Source organism: Boleophthalmus pectinirostris, unplaced genomic scaffold (assembly GCF_026225935.1).
Source record: "Boleophthalmus pectinirostris isolate CB_2022bp ecotype Guang Dong unplaced genomic scaffold, ASM2622593v1 HiC_scaffold_17, whole genome shotgun sequence".
Lineage (NCBI taxonomy): Eukaryota > Metazoa > Chordata > Actinopteri > Gobiiformes > Gobiidae > Boleophthalmus > Boleophthalmus pectinirostris.
Window position 1 is genome coordinate 431,001 of NW_026571115.1, and position 21,029 is coordinate 452,029.

Sequence of the window (21,029 nt, forward strand, 5' to 3'; positions counted from 1 at the left end):
GTGTGTTGCATGTTGTTCTTTCTCTCTCTTTTATTCCCGTGCAACCGCTATTTATCGAATACTCAATGCGGCCCAGCCTCACTCAGACTTTCTCTAATGTGGCCCCCAGGTAATTTGAGTTTGAGACCCCTGTCCTACACCCTTAGTACACTTCTTTAAACAGTCTGTGAGTCTAATGTTGAACTAAACCAGGTCTAAAAGTGGACTACATCAAAACTACTGTAGTTCTAAACTAGAAATGACCTAAAGAAGGACAAAGCATTGGATGAAAATTATGAAAATAAATTAGGCAAATCCACAAACTGCAGAGTCACCTGAAGAAGCTTCCATACAACGAGCGATACATGTTAGAGATCGACCTGTTCCATTTTTTCCATGGCCGATAAGCTATAAGATATATTTTGGCCGATACATAGGGCTAATTTTGCCCATTTCACCCATATGGTCTAATTTTTATTTAGTGCAAATTAGGGCTGAACGATTTTAAGAAAAAACTGAATTGCGAATTTTCTGGCAGATATCGTGATTTCACTTTCATCCACGATTTTTTTTTTCAAATCAGATTTCAGTGCACACGAACATTTGCAAACATCACAAAAACTTACATCATACCAAAGTCCTGCACTGATGATTTGATGGTGGAATGTAAATGCAAAAAATTTTGGCTTTGTCTCTCCCAAAATTGTGTCATCTGAGATTGCAATTTTCGGTCCAAAACGACAGATCTTTCAGCCTTAGTGCAAACTCATTCATAATCTTGTTTTATTACAAACTAGATAAGAGAGCAGTGTAGTAACATTTTTTACAGTACCCTCTCTGGAGTAAAGTGTTCAAATAAACCTTTATGCGTTTTCATTTTATACATATGGAGGCAGCTGGTTGACCAAACAAAATATTGGCTTCAGCTGGAGATTTAAGGCCAATAACTGTAATGCTAAAAAGTGCAAATCTCAGCCAACCAATACTGTATATCATTCTATCTATGGTACTTGTTCTACAGTTTGAGAAACACTGCTCTAATTTTTAAAAAGCCTACTGAAAGTCATTTACATAGCTTTTTAGATTCACACTCCCATCTCCTAGTTTAGAGGACTAGACGGAACAGACAGAAGCATATTTTTATCTACTGCTAATAATAATCCCCCTTCTGTGACAATAACTGAAGCGCCATTCAAACCTCATTGTGAAACTCTATTGAGAAACACAATGCATTAATGTAGATGTATTCTGCTCCCTCCTCTCTCCTCCTCTCTCTTTACCATCGACACAAACCTGTTTTTCACATCCAGCTAATCTGAGTTTGAGGTCTCCATTACCGCTAACATCTCCTTTATAACCAATGAGAGAAGCTTTAATGGTGGATGTTTTGTTTGTGAATGAGAAGAATAGGCAGCAGTGACGTATGTAGGCCAAACACACAATGTACAATGCAGAGAATACAGAGGCTCAATTAGACATGGTTTCAATGGACAGCAGAAGGCGAAGGGGCTGTGATAGAGGATCTGTATTATGTACAAAGCGTAGCCGTATGGTCACTGACAGGTGAAGAGAATAGCTGTGATTAGAACTTCATTGCGCACCTGTCTGTGGGTGGGATTTTTTTGTGATTTAGTGCGGTAAGAAGTGGTGGGTAGTGCAGTAACAGCTACATGTACTTGAGAAGGTTTTTCAAGAAATCATACTTCTTTGAGTAGCTTAATCCTACTCCTAAAGGTGTATTGTGTAACTTTTCTGGTGGAAGGTTCACCATCTGCTTGTCTCTGCTGTATGGTGATATTACTGCTTTGCCTGGGATGTTCCACAGTATGGCATTAAACAAATATACCGTATTTTTTGGACTAGAAGTCGCTCTGGAGTATAAGCCACATCAGCCAAAAAAATGTGTAATGAAGAAGAAAAACACATATATAAGTTGCACCGTACTATAAGTCACACTTTTTGGGGGAAATTTATTTTATAAAATTAGAGACCAGGAACCGACATTTCCTCCTGAAAGGCAAGTTATAGTAATAACAATAGAACAGAGAACAACAGGCTGAATAGGCATTAATATGTTAACGTAACATATGAACAGCATAAACAACGTAACATATATGAACAGCATAAACAACGTAACATATGAATAGCATAAACAACATAACATAAGTTTACCAAACCCTCAATCTCACTCCAACTCACTAAATCCATTGAATTCTTCATCCTCCGTGTCACTTCTAACCAACTCCGCGACCTCCGGAGGTAAATGGAATGCCGCTTCATCTTTTGTGTAGCTGTCGTCAGACTTTGCATCGGTTCCAGTTAGAATTATTCCGGCCTTTCTGTCCTGGCAGGATGTTTTCGCTTGTCACTGAAGTCCAGACTTTGTCAGTCCATCCAATGACTTCCAAGAAAGTTGCATGGCGCACCCTACCGGTTCCCGTGAAGCTGTTCTCCATCCTCTTTCTGCCAATCCCTCACAAGTTTCTCGTTCACTCCAAACTTTCTTTCCGCTGGTCGATTACTGTTTTTGGTGTCTTATTTCGCTACTTGCAGCAGGACAGCGGCTTTTTCTGCAGGAGACATGCGCAGTAGAGCCAAGTGACAGTAGTACAGGAGTAATAGGAGTAGCAGATACTGACACACAAGCCTAGGGCGCCCTTTCGCGGCTGTCAGTTTGAAAATTTATATAAGTCACACCGCAGTATAAGTCGCAGGACCGCCCAAACGATGAAAAAAGTGCGACTTATAGTCCGAAAAATACAGTATCTTGTACTATTTATTCAATTACAGGTTTTGTTTTTATTTCTCAAAACTACAGTAAAAACATGCATTATTACTGTGAGCGGGCCCACTTCTGCACAGATCTGACCTGTAACTTGGCCTAATGATGTGGTCTGCTTGTCTTCACGGAGATAGATCAATTAAATGCCATACTGTGGAACATTCCAGAAATAAAGCAGGTAATAGACCCTCTACTAGAAAGTTACACAGTGCTGCTTTAATAAGTAATATACTGACATAATATCATATGTAATAGGTTTTATGTAATATGTTCTCATAATTCCTCAGTATTCTTCTCAATCTAAAGAAGTCTTGTGTTTTGACATTTGTTTATATGGTCAGCGATGTTTTAGTTGGCTGAAATTTGTATTAGTCAAATATACGGGACAACAGCAGAAGGAAAATGCATGGAGTGAGCAAGCTGAACATTTGGGAGTGAATCATTTAAATGTAATTTTAGTTAAATATATGTTTATTCATTTCATTAGAGATATTAAGTGTCCATTTAGCTATTTACACGAGTGTAAGCACATCCATATGTCACACATTATATACATATACATACACACACACACACACATATATATATATATATATATATATATATATATATATATATATATATATATATATATATATATATATATATATATATATACACATACATACACACCTACACATACATATATATATATATATATATACATACATACTCTATATTCATTTACCTTATGTTCATAACAATACTCCTTATTTGTTTATATACGTGTGTGGAAGCACGCATGCACGTACCCACCCACATACACACATGCATGCGCCCGCACACGCACACATATACACATGCACATACATATACACATTTAAATCCATGCACCTATATACATATAGGCACATATCCATACATATACATATATTTCATAAAATTTTCTTTTTAACACTTCATATTATAAAGGCAGAGCCTAATATTATATCTATTTATATTCTCCTTGTGTGTGTATATATACATACATACATACATACATACATACATACATACACATACATACACACACATATATATATACTCATATATGTATACATATACACACATACATGTATACATATACACATACATACACACACATACATATTCATATATACACACATACATACACACATTTATATATATATATATTAGGGATGGGCATTCGATGAAATTTTCTTAATCGATCGTCGGAAGAATTAACGATCGATTATCGATTAATCATTAAGATAGATAGATAGATTTATTTATTGTCATTGTATGAAATACAACGAAACTTCAGCAGAGCAGATCTGTAGCAGTAAAAATTTACAATATATACACACATCCTCACATCCATACCAATAAAAAAAAAACATTTATTAAATAAAATAAATAGATTATTGCACTGAGTCCCTTCAGGTCTTTTATCTGTGCCTGTGCCCTTGGAGCACGTCCACTGCTCGTGGATAGAAGCTGTTGCGCAGCCTGTTTGTGCGTGTGAGGGGAGTTTGAAGTCTTCCTGAGGGGAGAGTGTGGAAGAGGCAGTTCCCGGGGTGTGTGGGGTCCTGCAAAATGTTGGAGGCCCGTGTGTGGAGACGTGAAGAGTAGATGGTGTCCAGGTTCGGGAGTGAGGAGCCCACCACCTTTTCAGCTGTTCTCACCACTCGCTGCAGGTCCTTCTTTTCAGCAGCTGTGCAGGCTCCGTACCATGATGTACAGCAGTACGTTAGAACGCTTTCGATGGTGCACCGGTAAAAGTTGGTTAGGAGCTTCTGGGAGAGCCCGTTCTGGCGGAGTGTTCGTAGAAAAAACAGTCTCCGCTGGGCACGCTTTATAACGCTGATGGTGTTTAGGCTCCAGGTTAGATTCTCACTGATCTCCACACCCAGGAACTTAAAGTTGGAGACCCTCTCTACCTCTTCTCCGTTGATGTAGAGGCCAATGTGATGGGGAATGCATTTGTTTTTTCCTAAAATCAATTATCATTTCTTTAGTTTTCTTTGTATTTAAATGCAGGTCATTGTCTTTACACCAGGAGATCAGTGTCAGGACCTCCTCCCTGTAAGCAGCTTCATCATTGTTTGTTATGAGCCCCACAATAGTTGTGTCATCAGCAAATTTGATGACAGTGTTGGAATTATGGTGTGCTACGCAGTCATATGTGAAGAGGGAGTAGAGAGCTGGGCTCAGCTCTCTACTCCCGTTTTTATATTAAAATGATCATTATTATTACTATCTGCACTGCTAATCTGCATAAATAAATTCAACTTTACGACATATAAACCGTAACGACTCTAGAGCCACATCAATCCGTTTGACATTATAACGTGTTTAATTCATTTTTGTGTAACTCTCACAGAAACGAAACTTAAAACCGCATCGCTAATTTGCATAAACTCAGCGAAGATAAAAAATACAGTACTCTTGTGTCGCTGATGCGGTCAACTTCTGTCAGATTAAAAGACATGATTCAGTGGAATACAGGTTAGTGTGACCATATTTGCGTTTGTCAAAACCGGGACACTGTATGGGGGGTGGGAGGTTGGGACTCGTCATCGACATTGCGCGACTATCACCTGGTAAAGCTTTTTCCCACTGGACACCGAAACATATGTGCTGCTTTGTACACTGTGCACAAGGACTCACACTTGTCCCGAACGCAACAGAAAGCGTGGAATTTCTTGTACAAATCATCGTTAAATACACATTTGTGCTTCGGCACACTGCAGGCTGACCTACTGTTTGTGTTTACTCGCTCCTTCTGAGTGCAGAGCTACATGTACGGACCCCTGTTTGGTCACGCTACGCACAGCAACCTACATTCGGTTTGTCGATAAAAATTTACGTAATCGATGAAATTCTTAATGATCAATTATCGATTAATCGATTAATCATGCCCATCCCTAATATATATACATATACATATATCCATACACATACATACATACACACATACATATATACACATATATATATACATATATACATATACATATATATACACATATACACACACACACACACTTATACATACATACACACACACATACACATATATATATATACACACTCACATACATATATATACACACACATACATATACATACATATATACACATACATACATATATCTACACTCATATTTTTCCCTTTAATCCCTTCCCCCGATTAATGACCCCTCACCAAACTAAATAAATAAAAATAACATTATGAATTAATAAACACACACATACACTTTCATACATATTCACTCACTCACATACACCCATGCACACATCAATGGTAGGATACACATTATCTTGTTTCTTGTATTACCGGTGCCCATAACTCCTCAAATTCCTTCATTTTAAATCGCAGTCTTGCTGTTACTCTTTCCATTTCCATCACATCTTTAACCCTTTCCCACCTGTTTTCTTTAGTAGGCGGTTGTGGTTTTAGCCAGGACACAGTTATCATTTTTTTTGCTATTGTACTTAATATTAAAATAATTGTTCTATTTTTTGAAGATATAGTGGTTGGTACAATACTCAATATAAATAATTGAAAATCTAAATTTAGTTTTTCTTTACAAATACTTTCAATTTTCTTTTTTACATTGATCCAGTAGTCTCTGATTAGGGGACAATCCCATAATATGTGTGTGTGTCTCCTGTCTGACCACAACCCCTCCAGCATTTGTCAGATTTTGTACTGTATTTTGTTACCTTTGTTGGGACAATAAAATATTACATCTTGGATTTCCATTCAAACTCTCTCCATGAAATACTGTTTAACATTTTCTCCCAGTTTTCCTCTAATATTGTAATATTTCTTTCCTTTTCCCATTTGTCTTTAATGCCCATATTGTTGTCATCTGTATCAATCTGTAGGGCTTTATATATTTTTGAAATTAGTTTTTTAGTATTACATGTAATTGTCATTAATAATTCTTCTAGATAATTAGGCTCATTACAAATATATTTCCAATCCTTATGTTTCATAAGATAATTTCTGATTTGTAAAAACTTATAAAAGTCTTGTGCTTTTAAACCAAATTCCTTTTTTAACTGTTCAAAAGATTTCATGTTTTCACCTTCAAAAAGATGCCCGATATAAACCAATCCTTTCTCTTTCCATTTACAAAATACCCCTTCCATTGATGGTGTAAAGTCTGGGTTTAAACCGATTTTAGTGGCCCTACAGATTGAATCAGACATATTTAATTTTCTTTTTACTATAGTCCATATTCTTAATGTTGCTTTAACCCTTTTTTTTTTTTTTTATCCTTTTGTAATTTCTTTGTAAGAAATGGTAAAGATTCTAGAGGTACCTTTGGGCATGAGTTTTGCTCCATTTCCCTCCATCCTGTCTCATCATCCTTATCAGTCCAAACTTTTAGGGCTCTTAGTTGTGATGCCCAATAGTATTTTTTAATGTTGGGTAAGTTTAGGCCACTCATATCAAAAATTTGATATGAGTTTATCTATTTTTACGAAAGTTTCTTTAGAGAGCAGAATGGGTAGGGATTGGAACAAAAACAAAAATTTGGGCAAAACATTAATCCTAATGACTTCTATTCGCCCCATTAATGTCAACGGGAGGATTTCCCATCGTTTCAAATCTGCACTTATTTCTTTTATAACTTTCTCATAATTGGCTTTAAAAAGATGTGATGTATTCTTGGTAATATTAATGCCCAAATATCTAAAGCCCTCATCAGTCCATTTGAATTTAACCTTCTCTTTTGTTTCAGAGGGACATGTACCTGATATACTCATAGCTACTGACTTAGATTCATTAATTACATAACCGGAAATTTCCCCATATTCAATCAGAATGTCATTCAGTGTTGGTAATGTTATAGCTGGGTCATTTATATACATGAGAATATCATCAGCAAACAGTGAAATTTTTGATTCTACTCCCCTTTCATCCCGAATTCCCTTAATATTTGGATTTTGTCTAATATATTCAGCTAAAGGTTCTATACTTAAAGCAAATAATAGTGGACTTAAGCAGTCACCTTGCCTTACACCTCTTTTCAAAGAGAAAAAGTGGGAGCAGCATCCATTCACTCTAGTTCTAGATTTTGGATCATCGTAAATAAGTTTAACCCAGTTTATAAACATTGGGTGGAATCCAAACACCGACAACACATGATATAAAGATTTCCATTTTACACAGTCAAATGCTTTTTGTGCATCTAAACTTAGTAATATATTTGTCTTTGAACTCGTCTTAGCACATGAAATAAGATTTAGTGTTCGTCTGATATTGTTAGCGCCCTGTCTTCCAGGTATGAACCCTGTTTGGTCAGATTGAATTAATTTTGATATATGTTTCTGAATTCTTTTTGCCATTATACTTGTTAATATTTTTAAATCATTACACAGTAAACTGACAGGGCGATAACTATCACATAACTAGAGCCCGACCAATATATCGGCTGGCCGATATTATCGGCCAATATGGGCACCTGGAGACATATCGGCTATCGGCCGATATTTCACGTGGGCATGTTATACCTCGTTATAAAGCTTAGACTCTCTACATTATGTTCATTTAATTCAATTTACAGACAGATAAATGGCCTAATATGTGGCTCCGCATCAGTATTTATCTGCGGTGTAATTTGTCTGTGTCCGTACTGTCCCTGAACACACCACCAGAGTGACGTCACTTCACTCGCGTGTGTTTGTTTAGCTCCCGCACATAAACAGTCTGTTTTCTATTGGTCTATTGTAAAGTGAATATATTGGCCGTATATTTGCTACTGGACCTGCATTGATATGTAAATGAGCTGTGAATAGATGTGTGAATGATCCACATTTATGCATATAATTAACTACCGCGGTGCGCAGCATTTACGGCTAAAGGCTAATAGCGATAGTTTACTAGCTAGGAGTTATGGGTCGGTCGCGATCGAAGCGGCTCTTAGAGCCGGCTCTTTGAAGCGAACAACGGGAGCCTGCTTCTTATTGGGAGCCGTGTTTTCTCTTTTTCTCACTTTTTCTCTTCATGCCGCATGTAGACCTGAAAGACGAAACTTTCAGAAATCTGCGTGTGCATAGGATTTTAAAAAAGTGCATATTTGGCTGCAGTTCAGCATAAAATGAATAAACCAGGACTAATCTTGGGCTCGAGTGCAGGAGAGAGATAGAACCGAGTCCCGACACTCAGTCCTGGTTCAGTTCTGTTTTAGTCCTGTTTTACACATGGTTTAAATCTGTTTTAGTCCTGGTTTAGTCCTTTTTCAGTCCTGGTTCAGTTTTGGTTTAGTCCTGCTTGCAACAAAACAATCTCAAGAGTCGCTTGGGAGCCGAAAGAGCCAGCTGCTTTAGTGAGCCGAGCCAAAAGAGCCGGTTCTCCAAAAAAAAAAACTGGAATACCCATCACTAGTAGCTGGAATGTGCTGCAAAAATGCCATTAGGCCAATCTACTGTCTGTAAATATGATGTAAAGAGTCAAAATAACAATAAATGTTGCCTAAATAAACCCAATTTAGAATCCACTAGAGCCAAACCTAAGTTTTTTAATCAATTCAAGATTTACAGTGAATTTTTACATCACTAAATATATCGGTGATTATATCGGCTATCGGCAGCTCCTACTCCCATTATATCGGTTTCATATCGGCCACAACAAAATCCATATCGGTCGGGCTCTACACATAACACAAGATCTTTGCCCTCCTTGTGTAAGACGGAGATGAGAGCTTCCGACCATGATATTGGTACATTTCCCGATTCTAAAACATAATTGAATACTCTTTTTAGTAATGGTGCAATCTCCTCTATAAAACATTTATAGAATTCCCCTGGGAATCCGTCGGTTCCAGGACTTTTGTTATTTTTCAAATTTTTGATTGTATCCACTATTTCCTTTAGAGTGATTGGTTCGGTCATCTTCAGTGCTTGCTCAGGTGTCAGTGTTGGAAGGTCAAACTTATTCATAAACATTTGTATTTTGGTTTCTAATGACTCCGTACTTTGATCATAATATAGATTTCTATAGTAGTCAGCAAAAGCTTCTGCAATATCTGTTGGTTTTATCTTAATTTCCTTGGAGACAGGATGTCTTATTTTTGCTATTGTATGCTCCGACTGTTTCTTTTTGAGTTGAAATGCGAGTAACTTATTTGCTCTATTCCCCTTTTCATAATATGTTTGATTCATATACCTTCTAGCATTTTCTACCTTAAATGTTAGTAATTTGTCTAATTTTGATCTTGTTTCTTTTAACTCTAACATAATAGATTTTTCAAGCGTTTTAGTATGTTCAGTTTCTAATTTTTTTATTTCATTCTCCAATAGTTTTTGTTGCTGTTCTCGCTTTTTTTTATTCTAGAGGTTAATTCAATGATTTTTCCCCGTATTACTGCTTTCCCACATTCCCATAAAATTGTTAAATTGACCTCTCCATTATCATTGTTGTCGATATATTGTATACTTTCTTTTATTTCTTGCACCACTGCTTTGTCTGCCAAAATGGATACACCAAGTCTCCAATACTTAAAGGAAGAGTCCTTATCCAGTTCTATTGTGAGATGAATAGGCGCATGATCACTTATTGTTACTGGTTCAATTCCACTACTTATTACTTTAAATACATCTTGTTGGGAAAGAAGGAAAAAGTCAATCTTTGAGTAGCTATTATGTGGGTTTGAATAAAATGTAAATGCTTTTTCTCTTGTGTTGTTACTTCTCCATGGGTCTATTAATCCAGGTTCCTTTATTACATTATTTAACATTTTAGACCGGCTTGTTGGTGGTCCTTTTTCAGATGGTAACCTATCCAATTTCCCATTTTGTACAGTATTGAAGTCACCTCCCAATACTAACATTCCTTTCCCCTCTTGTATAATTATATTTGCCAGAGTCTTAAAGAATAGTTCATTCTCTTCATTTGGTGCATATATATTTAGTACTGAAATAATTTTGTCTCTTATTTGACCAACAACTAGCACATACCTTCCTTTAGTATCTTGTATGACTTTTAAATGTAATTTTAATCTTCCTTTTATCTTCCTTTTACATATAAATACACCGGTACTTCTCTATGTAAATACAGTCATTTTTTAGTATAAACTCCTCCTGCAGGTGTAGTCTTGTAAATGTAGTTTGGGTTGGATACATAGAAATAATAGTTATGAGAGCTTTTGCCATGCGCCCGTTTTAGTCGGCTAATCGATCAGCAGGACATGTGTTTAGTCGACTTTGGCCCCACTATGTTCACTCTTTGTGTTTTATGTGAATGTACTGAGATGACATTACACTGCAGAAAGTAACAGAGGATGTGTGTGAAGCCACTTCCTTCTCACTGAAAACCAAAACGCTCATCCAAAAACTGTACTCAAGCAAGAGTAATGTTACAGTACTTCAAAATAATGTAACTCAAGTAGAGGTATAAAATAATGGGGATGCACCAGTATTGGTATGACCCAGGAAATTTTGCTGAATCAGGAATTGGATCCATGATATTGGTTCAGCTAATGGGACATTAATTTTATATAATAAGACAAATGTACAGACAGATTTTGGGCCTATAGAACATTTCATAATGTTTGAACTTTTATTCATACAAAGCTGTTCAGAAGTTACTTGCAAGACAACAATAACAATTACATACTACAATTAGATCTATTTTGTTAACTGTTAACTGTGTTTATTTGAGAAGAAAGGCCATTTTCTGCACTCACTACACTTGCATCAGTTAATATCTGGTATCGGTTCCAAGAAATTACTCAAGTAAGAGTAAAAAAGTATTAGGGAAAACTATTAAGTAAGAGTAACTTAAAGAATAACATATGATTTATAATTTGGAGTTATTGTAATTTAAAAGACAATACATTAAACAATGTACAAAACTGAATATGTGAAAAACATTATATCTGAGCAGTGCGAGAAACACAAATGTTCAAATCATCTCATATTGTCAACGTAAAGATTCTGTCACTCACAGTGGGAAGAGTTACCCAAAGTAAGAGTACTATTCAATAAAAATATTACTCCAGTATGCTGCTTGAAAAGTACTCTGAAAAGTAAAATTTATTTAAAAGTTTCTTAAGTAAATATAACTTGAGTAAAAGTAACGGAGTACAATGCTAATACTAACGTGAGGCTAGCTTTGTGCGTTTTTCTGGGAGATTAGCAGCTGTGTAGCATAAACAGTGGCTTCCTGTGACGGGAGCGCTTTTTATCAGTGTCGTGTTTGGTTATTTTGGCTCCAAACTTGAGGGAAAATAAGGAATTATCTCCAATGAACTCAGCAAAATCTAAAGGTTATAATAACTTGCGATACAAAACAATGGTGGATATCTGTTTCTCTAATAGAAGAAATACATGCTAGTGTTGTCACAATACTACAATTTCAAACTTGATTTTTTGATATTAGGGAATAGACTCGATACTCAATACCGATTCTGATACTACGATGATAATAAAAGCACTCACTTAATTTAGACAATAGAATGTGATTTTCAACATTAACATCAACATTGTAGTACTTTCTCTTATATAACCATCATGTGGTCTCATATGTGTGTTGTCCCTTAGTGGTCCAAGTAGGTTCCGTAGTGTGACTCGGTGGAATATGAGGATGTGCTGCTGGTGGTCTTGTCTGTAAATGGTGGAAAAGGTTCGTGGTGCTTGAAGCTTTTCACTGGCACCAACTTTCGGCATTCAGGGCAATAGTGAGGAGTGAAGGAGACACGAGCGAACAAACTCAGGGAGGCGGAGGCGCGCGGAGGTGACGAGAGAGGTAAACAAGCGAAGCGGCGAAATCAAAATTGAATATAAGCATTATATCGATACATACGATAAGTCAGAATTCATATTGAGTTTAAAAACTATCTCGATATATTTAAAATATCGATATATCGCCCACCCCTAGCGCCTACTCCTGCTTGTTTCCATGGAAATTTCATTCCTTTAACTATAATCTTCAACCGTGTGTTATAAATACAGAGAGGGCTTCAGCTGTGGTCGTATGGACTCTGTTTTTGCAGTCAGGCCATTTGGCTCCCATCCAGAAGACATTTTAAATTGGATGGTACTGGTTTGAGACACTGGGATTTCTACTACTCTGAGTCAGCTAAGTCAAGCACCACATGGCATAAAATACATCTATCTCCATGGCGAATGTAAAGTATCGTTTTAACTTTTTATTTCCATAGAAACCTGACCTCCAGAAAGTTACATATTCTACTTTTAAAGGTAAAACAAAACATATGTTGACTGCTCAGTGGTGTGGACCTAGCTGTTGGGCAGATTTTGATTATTTTCACCCTTTTTATTTGAAAAAGTGTGACTATCTGCCATATCTATATAACTCTAGTAATTATTACTTTTGGATTTCAAAATGTACATTTTTAAAATAAAAATGTTTTTGCAGCACTGACTTGTTAGTGTCTGTATTAGGTCCAGAGATATAACTGTTAAATGAGGGGTTGTTTATTTCGTCATTCACTTGTTCCTGATTAAACTCATGTGTTTACAGCCGTAAACTGTTGGACAAAAGAGTTGTTTCATGCCACATTTCAAACTCTTGAATCACTTCTTGAAACTGAAGTCTGTTGTGCTCAAAAAGGAAGTGACAAAACCTCAAAGCTTCACCTACTCTGTGCCCTGTTTAAGGTGCACAAGAAACACATTTACAGGAAGAAGAGGGCTCTAAGGTTAATCACAGTTGATTTTAAAGGTGCATTGTGTAACCTTTTGGTTCTGGGGTTCACCTGCTTGATTCTATGTCATTGCTCTAATGTCAACAGTATGACATTAAGCAGTCCTACCATGTGTTTATTCAATTACAGGTGGTTTTACACCTCAAAAATACCTAGAAACAGGCATTCTGACTGTGAGCGGGGTCGCTTGTCCACAGATCTGATCTGTAGCTTGGCCTGGTTTGGTGTCCATGAAGATAGAAAGGTTTAAAGCCATACAGTGAAAGATTTCAGACAAAGGAATAACATCTCCATGGAGAAAAGCATTTGATGGATCTTCCACTAGAAAGTTACACAAAACACCTTTAACTATTTTTTTTTCAAATTCAGTCTAAAAAAAAAACAAAACAAAAAAAACAACAACAAACAAACATGGGGTAAAAAATCTCACAAAATCATTTTCAGCATGTACACACGATCTTGTGTCAGTTTTGTCTCATGAGATCTTGTAGCACAAGATCTGGTCACATCCCTAGTATACCTAGTTTATGAATGTGTGTGTGAATGGATGAGTGCCTTGAAGGTAGAAAAGCACTATAAAAATGTGAATACTTGTTGTTTTTCTAGGAGGAGGATGTCTGCGGAGGTGGACCTTCTTCTGCAGGAGGCCAAAGAAAGCATTGAAGCGGCTCAGAACTATCGCAGTGAACTCCAGCTCAGGCTCCATGGACTCAACCAGGCACGAAAACAGGTATGAGAGCTTAAACTGTGTCTAAGGCAGGAAAACAAGTACTAGAACTTAAACTAAGGCATTAAAACTGGTATGAGAGCTTCAACTGTATCTAAGCTACTAAAATGGGTACAAGAACTTAAACTAAGGCACGAAAAGAGGTATGAAAACTTCAACTGTATTTAAGACACTATAACAGATATAAGAGCTTAAACTAAGGCATGAAAACAGTAATCAAGACACGAAAACAGGTATGAGAACTTAAACTAAGGAACAAAAACACGTATGAAAACTTAAATTAAGGCATGAAAGCAGGTGTGAGAGCTTAAACTGAATCTTAGGCATGAAAACAGGTACGAGAACTTAAACTAAGCCATGAAAACAGGTACGAGAACTTAAAATAAGGCATGAAAACCGGTACGAGAACTTCAGCTGCATCTAAGGCATGAAAACAGATATGAAACAGTTAGTGAACCTTCTACCAGAAAAGTTACATATAGTGCACCTACTCACGATTGCTAAAGCCTCTGAACATGTGTCTCAAACAGTTAAATTCCTGTTGTGTTGAAAAGTTACAATTCAGTATTCTTCCAAAATTGCTCAGTTTTCTTCTGGCTCTTCCTTCCTCTCATATGGACCTGCTTATGCCACATGTAAACAACACTGCATCCTGTTGGATTTTTGTCTCAAACCAGTGACAGACACAAAGACACAGTTTAACTTTGAATGTACCTCCTCTACCAAGACCTTTTTATTTATTTATATGGGGTTATGCAAAATTTACTTTCATATTTCTATATTTGTCCCACAGCTGCTGGTCTCTTTTCCATTTTATTTTAGCTATACAACTAAATATAAATAAATACATCAATGCAAAGGTTGAATTCCTCTGACGTAAATTGGAATTCATGTCTAAGAGTGTAAACATTTAAGATATATATACTGAAATATGAAGCTAAATACAAAAGTCTCACACAATTCAGAATACATTTGTATAGATCTAAACTTCAGAGTTAGCAGGGTCTAAACAAAATAAGAGGATATTTTGTTCTTTGCAATGGGAATTGTGTTTAAAAGGAGAGTACGTTATGTGGAATTTTACTTCAAACTGCATAAAAAACTTCAGTGTCCCCAGATAGATTAATATAAGGCTCAAATCAAATACTAACAATTGTAAAGTTGGTTTATTCTAAAAACAGTTGGCTAGAACCCTCCATGATCTGAATGGTCAATCTATCTTTAGGTTTCAGTTATTTAATGTGACAATTCAGCTTTGAGTCAAATGCAATAACATTTTCAGCGCTTATACTTGGTAAAATTGTCCACATGAATCATCAGTTATCATTATCTGGTTTATAAACAGACTATAATCTCTACTAGGGGTGGGACGAGATATAATTTCCTCAAAACGAGACGAAACACAAGATTAGAACTATGAGAATGAGACAAGAGGAGATTTTGACATTCTTTATAATAAATAAATTGTGCAATCCAGTTCCCAATTTTAGCTTAATTATTGATTTGACATTTTTGCTGTCAATGTAGCAGTGCTTTTTGGGACTACAGCTTCTCAAATAATGTGACTCATCAGTACTTCATTTTGTTATCCAATCCAAATGTAAAAACATCGAAAAAAAATTTCACGAGATCATTTTCCGCATGTGTGCACTGTCTTGTGGCACGAGATCTTGTCCCATCCCTAATCTTTACTGTCCTGTTTTTCTTGTAAATATGCCTGTCACGATAATTACTATGTCATTCAATACAAGAAAGCCGGAACAATTTTTGGGGGGACTCAGGATTTATCGTGTACAGTTTCGTTGCAAAACTGAGGACATTTTGGATATTTTTGTTGCAATATTATAAAATTTTATCTGTACAAGGTTAAAAAAGTGACTTCTATGGCTCATTATTAGTTAATACTGTTATTTATCCACTGCAACTCAGGCCTTTTGAAAATGGTTTACTGGTGTTATCTTGCTTTGTTTTCATTGTGTCTGTGGCATAAAGTAGTTCCAGTATCTTTATCTTATCTTTCTTTCTGTCTTTCTGTAGCAATATGTTACGCTTCAAAATGCATTATCATATTGTTTCAAATTGCAACTTTAAGTCAAAAGCTATACATTTTTCAGCCCTTTGACTTGGTAACATTGTCCACATTAATCATCAATAATTGTTATCTTGTCTATAAACAGACTATAATCTTTGCAGTCCTGTTTCTCTTGTAAATAAATAGATCTTTTATTAGTTGTGCCTGAATTCTACACAATGTTATCAGGTTTGCATCTCTAAACATTTGTGAATCCTTGCCTGCTCTCACTGCTGTATTTATAGACCATAGTCCATTATAACCACGATAACATCTCTGGTGCAGTCGTTCTGTCGCAGTGGTGACCGTCTCTCTCTTCCTGAAGCTCTGGGCTCAGTTTCAGTCATTGTGAAATCAGTGACAGAGGAAGTGAAACGTGGGCCTCTGCACATCACAAACTTAACGCTGTCTCAACACATACAACCGCCAAAATCAACACGAGGAATGAATTAAAAATGTAGTTTCTGCTGAGTTTTTTGATGGGTTTTGTTGTATTTGAAGACTGAATTGTTTGCAAATAACTGCTTCTGCAATGAATCACATTTTAAAGGTTCTAAATTATAGACAAATTTACTCTTAAGAATTTAGCCACGTTGTCTCGCTGTTACCTCATCAAAAACATATCTTGAGTTGTGTTTTAATTCATTCACACAAGAATCCTTTATTATTAGTCTATCTCAAAAAAGCTCAAAATCCTCTGTTCCACCTTGTGATGTCATGAAGCAGTAGTTTTCAATTTAACAGCTACCTTTTACTTTCTGTTCTTTAGCGATTGGAAATTCCAGGGCTGAAATTATCCAAATGATTCTAATGAAGGCGTATGAAGTTTAAAAACACAATGGTGCACTTCCTGTATTACCACATGACATCACAAGGTGGAACAGAGTGTTTTTTGTTTGAGAGAAGAACTCTGCAGGGTTAAAAACCGGGACAAGGGGGCTTTTTTACTCTCACACACCTGGGATACTGTCCTGAGGAAGTCGGACTGCAGATGGCGCTGTCATACTGCCTCCACCGGTAGGAAGACAGCGCCAAAATCTGTATAAATCAGCTGACCAGACACGTCACAGCAACACCACGTGACCACTCTGAGGAAGACCGCTAGTGAGCAGTCGAAACTGTCAAGTATGAAACAAAATTCTTGGTCTGAAAAAATAACCTAACTAGAAAAGCACTCAGAGAGCGCAAACCTCCGCCAAGGACTACCCTCATTTTTTATATAAATTGCGATAAAATCAGTCTTCTGGATCAGATCCGGATCAGCCTTTGGAATATGAAAGAGGATCCCATTGTCCATCCCTGAGTCAAATTTCATGGGGTTTGGTCAATAATTAACCAAGATATTGAGAAAGTAAATTTTTGGCCCCATTTACCACAATGTTAACTAAAATTTCAAAGTGATCCAGAATCCAGGATTTCTTTCGGATCACCCCCAAAATGAAATCAGTTCTTCCTTTTCACATTTCCAACAAATCCTGAAAATTTCATCAAAATCGGTCCATAACTTTTTGAGTTATGTTGCTAACAGACAGACAAACAAACAAACAAACAAACAAACAAACAGACAAACGCCGGCAAAAACATAACCTCCTTGGTGGAGGTAATAACATAAAATATCAGAAGACCAAATAAATCTCATTGGACTCTGCAGGGTTTGTATTATGTGTGAATGAAACTAAACACAACTCCAGGTATGTTTTTGATGAGGAAACAACATTATAACAGATACGAGAATAGCATAATATTGGAAAGGTTATATAAGACAAGGATAGAAATGTGTGAATTATTTTTGCCATATTGTTAATACATTATCTTTCTCTTCCATGTCAATCTTGTTTTGTTCTTCAGGTCCGCGGCAGTTCGAGTCAGGCACGTGAGGCTCTGAGGAGACACTTCTCTGAACTTCAGTCTTCTGCCTCTCGTCTTCTGGAGGAGAGACTCGCTTCTCTGCTCCTGGAGGTGGACTCCATCGAGGCAGATAGCATCAAACCTCTGGACGACTGTCAGGCCCTGATCGAGCATGGGGTGGGACAGGCTGACGAGCTGCTCCGAGAGGGTACGGGGTCAGGGGCCATTAAACCAGTGACTTTTAGCTAGGGATGTCAAGATTATTCAGCTAATTGATGGTCATGATAATTCAGGTCACAGCTATATAATGATAACAACTTCAAAATGATAATCGTCATTTCCATTCAATCTATTCTTCAAAAAAGGCAAATTAATGTGAAGTTATTTTTTATCTGGCTGTTTATGTCATGTCAACTTCACTTTATCACTCAGAATACATACTGTGACGTGTTAGATAACAGAAATGAAAGAAAATGAATCATTTCACTGTTGATATTAATCATAGGCCTGCGAGCACCTACATGCTCAGCACATTATAATAATACACAAACTACTATGTACAGAAAAGTTTGAGCCCTGAGGATGAAAAGGTTTTGAATCCTTACAGTGCAAAATATTTTACAGTATAAATGGGTATTGTCGCTCAACAAAATGTTCAAACAAAAACAACAAAATCTTTTGTGTGTTACCAGATACTAAAACATTCATTTTCATTCCTAGAGTTCTACTTTGATTACCCTAAAAAAGAAAAATTAAAATCAATGTTTTTGTTTTTTTTTAGAATATAAAAGCAAAATAATAATAATAAAAAAAATACTTTGACAAACATGCCTGTGATTTCAGGAGAGGCGGCTCTGAGGTGTGGTCTGGGAGAGAAGGAGGACAAACTTGGCAGCTTCACCAAAAAGGCTCTGCACATCCAACTCGACAGGTAACACACTCAGCAAATACTTAGAGCTTTTGCCGTGGACTTTTTAAAGGAGCTGTATGCCATTTTTTCATGTAAAAGTAAAATCTGTCTTGCCCCAGTACAGATATATTATAAAAGCAGCTCTTGAGATTGCTGTTTGCAGTCTACATCTAGCATTTTATCATCAGCAAACTTGGAAGTGCGCTGTGTGTGCTGTTTTTCTTTTTATCTCATACATACAAAAAGTGAATTTGAAATAAACTCTCAATCACTGTGATGACAAAACTAAAGTCTGGTCTCTGAAAATTATGAAAAGTGCTTATAAACTAATGTTAGGAAAGTGTTATTAAAGTGTGGAATAACTTTGAACTGCTGCAAACTGTTTAAAATGACCTAGTTCTTTTTTTTCCACATTTTTAAGACGGTAAAAAATCAGGTATACCACTTTTAAATTGTCTTCAAACTTGTATTTCTGCTTCGTCCCCAGTCTCCCTGAGGTCCCTGCGTTGGTGGACGTGCCCTGTGTCTCTGCCCAGCTCGATGACTCCCTCTTGGGAGCGCTAAAGGAGAAAGTGTCCCGGCACGGCTCAGTCTCCTCTTACCCTCCGGTGCAGATAGAAGAGCTACAGGAGAGGCCGGGCGGGGTACTGGTGCGATGGTGCAAGGTGAGGGAGAGAGAAAAGACTAACAGAAAAAAAAATAAAACAACAACAACAAATTATAATGAGCTTAAAGGTGCATTATATATAATTTTTCTGGTGGAGGGTCCTTCAATTTCTTTCCTCGAAGGAGATTGTCTTTGTCTGGAAAGTCTCACAGTATGGTATTAAACCTTTCTATTTTCATGGAGACCAAACCAGACCAAGTTACAGGTCAGATCTGTGGAGAGGCAACCCCGCTCACTGTCAGAACACCTGTTTTTATAGGTATTTTTGAGCTATAAAACCACTTGTAACTGAATAAATGTAAGATAGGGCAATAGCATCTCCACAGAGAGGTAGCGGACCCTCCACCAGAAAAGTAACTGAGCTAAAAGGAGTCTTTTATTTACACACCTGCTTGTCAATGCCTGATCTTTTTTGATCTATGTCCAGGTGTTTACAGTGATTTTGACACCACAGTCTGAACTGGGCATGGGACGATAGTAAAATTTGGTGTCACGATTTTCGTGGCCAAAATAATTATAATTAACTATTATATAATAAGTATTAAGGTTGCTGACAGTTAAAAATGTTATGGATATGATTTTAGTATTATGAACAGGTTCCATATACGGTTGGAGGCTCATCACCTGCTTGTTCCTAGGGATATGTCACTGCTCTGCCTGGAATGTTCCACAGTGTGACATTAAACAGCTCTACTTTATTCAATTACAGGTGGTTTTATAGCTCAAAAATATCTCAAAAAACTGTGAGTGGGGTTGCCTCTCCACAGATCTGACCTGTAACTTGGTCTGATTTGGTCTCCATGAAGATAGAAAGGTTTAATAACATACTGTGAAACATTCCAGACAAAGCAACAATATCTCTATGGAAACAAGCGTTTCACATATCCTCCACCAGAAAAGTTACACAGTGCACCTTTAAACAACTGTCATAGAATTGTAGTTTGTTATGAGTGAAATCAACAATGATCTAGAAGAAAACATCACAGAGAAGGAGCTTTTTTCTGCACATTCTGGTATTGCAAGTTTACCTTTGTTTGGCGATAATCACAGTTATATATAATGTCACACAAACCATTACAGTGTACTCTTTTTATCATGATGAACGATATTATTTATTGTCCCATCTCTAGTCTGAACGTAGCACCAGTCTGTCCCAGGGCAACTGTGGCTACAATAGTTTCTTACTACGAGTGAATGTGGAGTGAATGAATAATGCACCAAACTGTAAAGTGGCTTTGAGTGTCTGGAAAAAGCTATTTAAGACTAACTTATTTTTTATTAACTACTAACTACATAACTACATTTGCAAAATAAATAAAATAAATTAATTTGAACACAGGCTGTATGGGGTTCTATTATATAAAACAGCTTACGTCCTTAG

At 36.7% G+C, this 21,029-nt stretch overlaps 1 protein-coding gene across 1 annotated transcript in view; it reads left to right on the top strand.

Moving 5' to 3' along the window:
* Positions 1-21,029, top strand: part of crlf3 (cytokine receptor-like factor 3) — a 41,135-nt gene that overhangs the window by 10,733 nt on the left and 9,373 nt on the right. Inside the window, exons 2-5 of the mRNA XM_020925748.2 lie at positions 14,032-14,155; positions 18,072-18,279; positions 18,915-19,002; positions 19,469-19,646. Of these exons, the coding sequence (XP_020781407.1) occupies positions 14,039-14,155; positions 18,072-18,279; positions 18,915-19,002; positions 19,469-19,646 (591 nt within the window). The 5' untranslated portion in view covers positions 14,032-14,038. The remainder of the gene's footprint in view (positions 1-14,031; positions 14,156-18,071; positions 18,280-18,914; positions 19,003-19,468; positions 19,647-21,029) is intronic.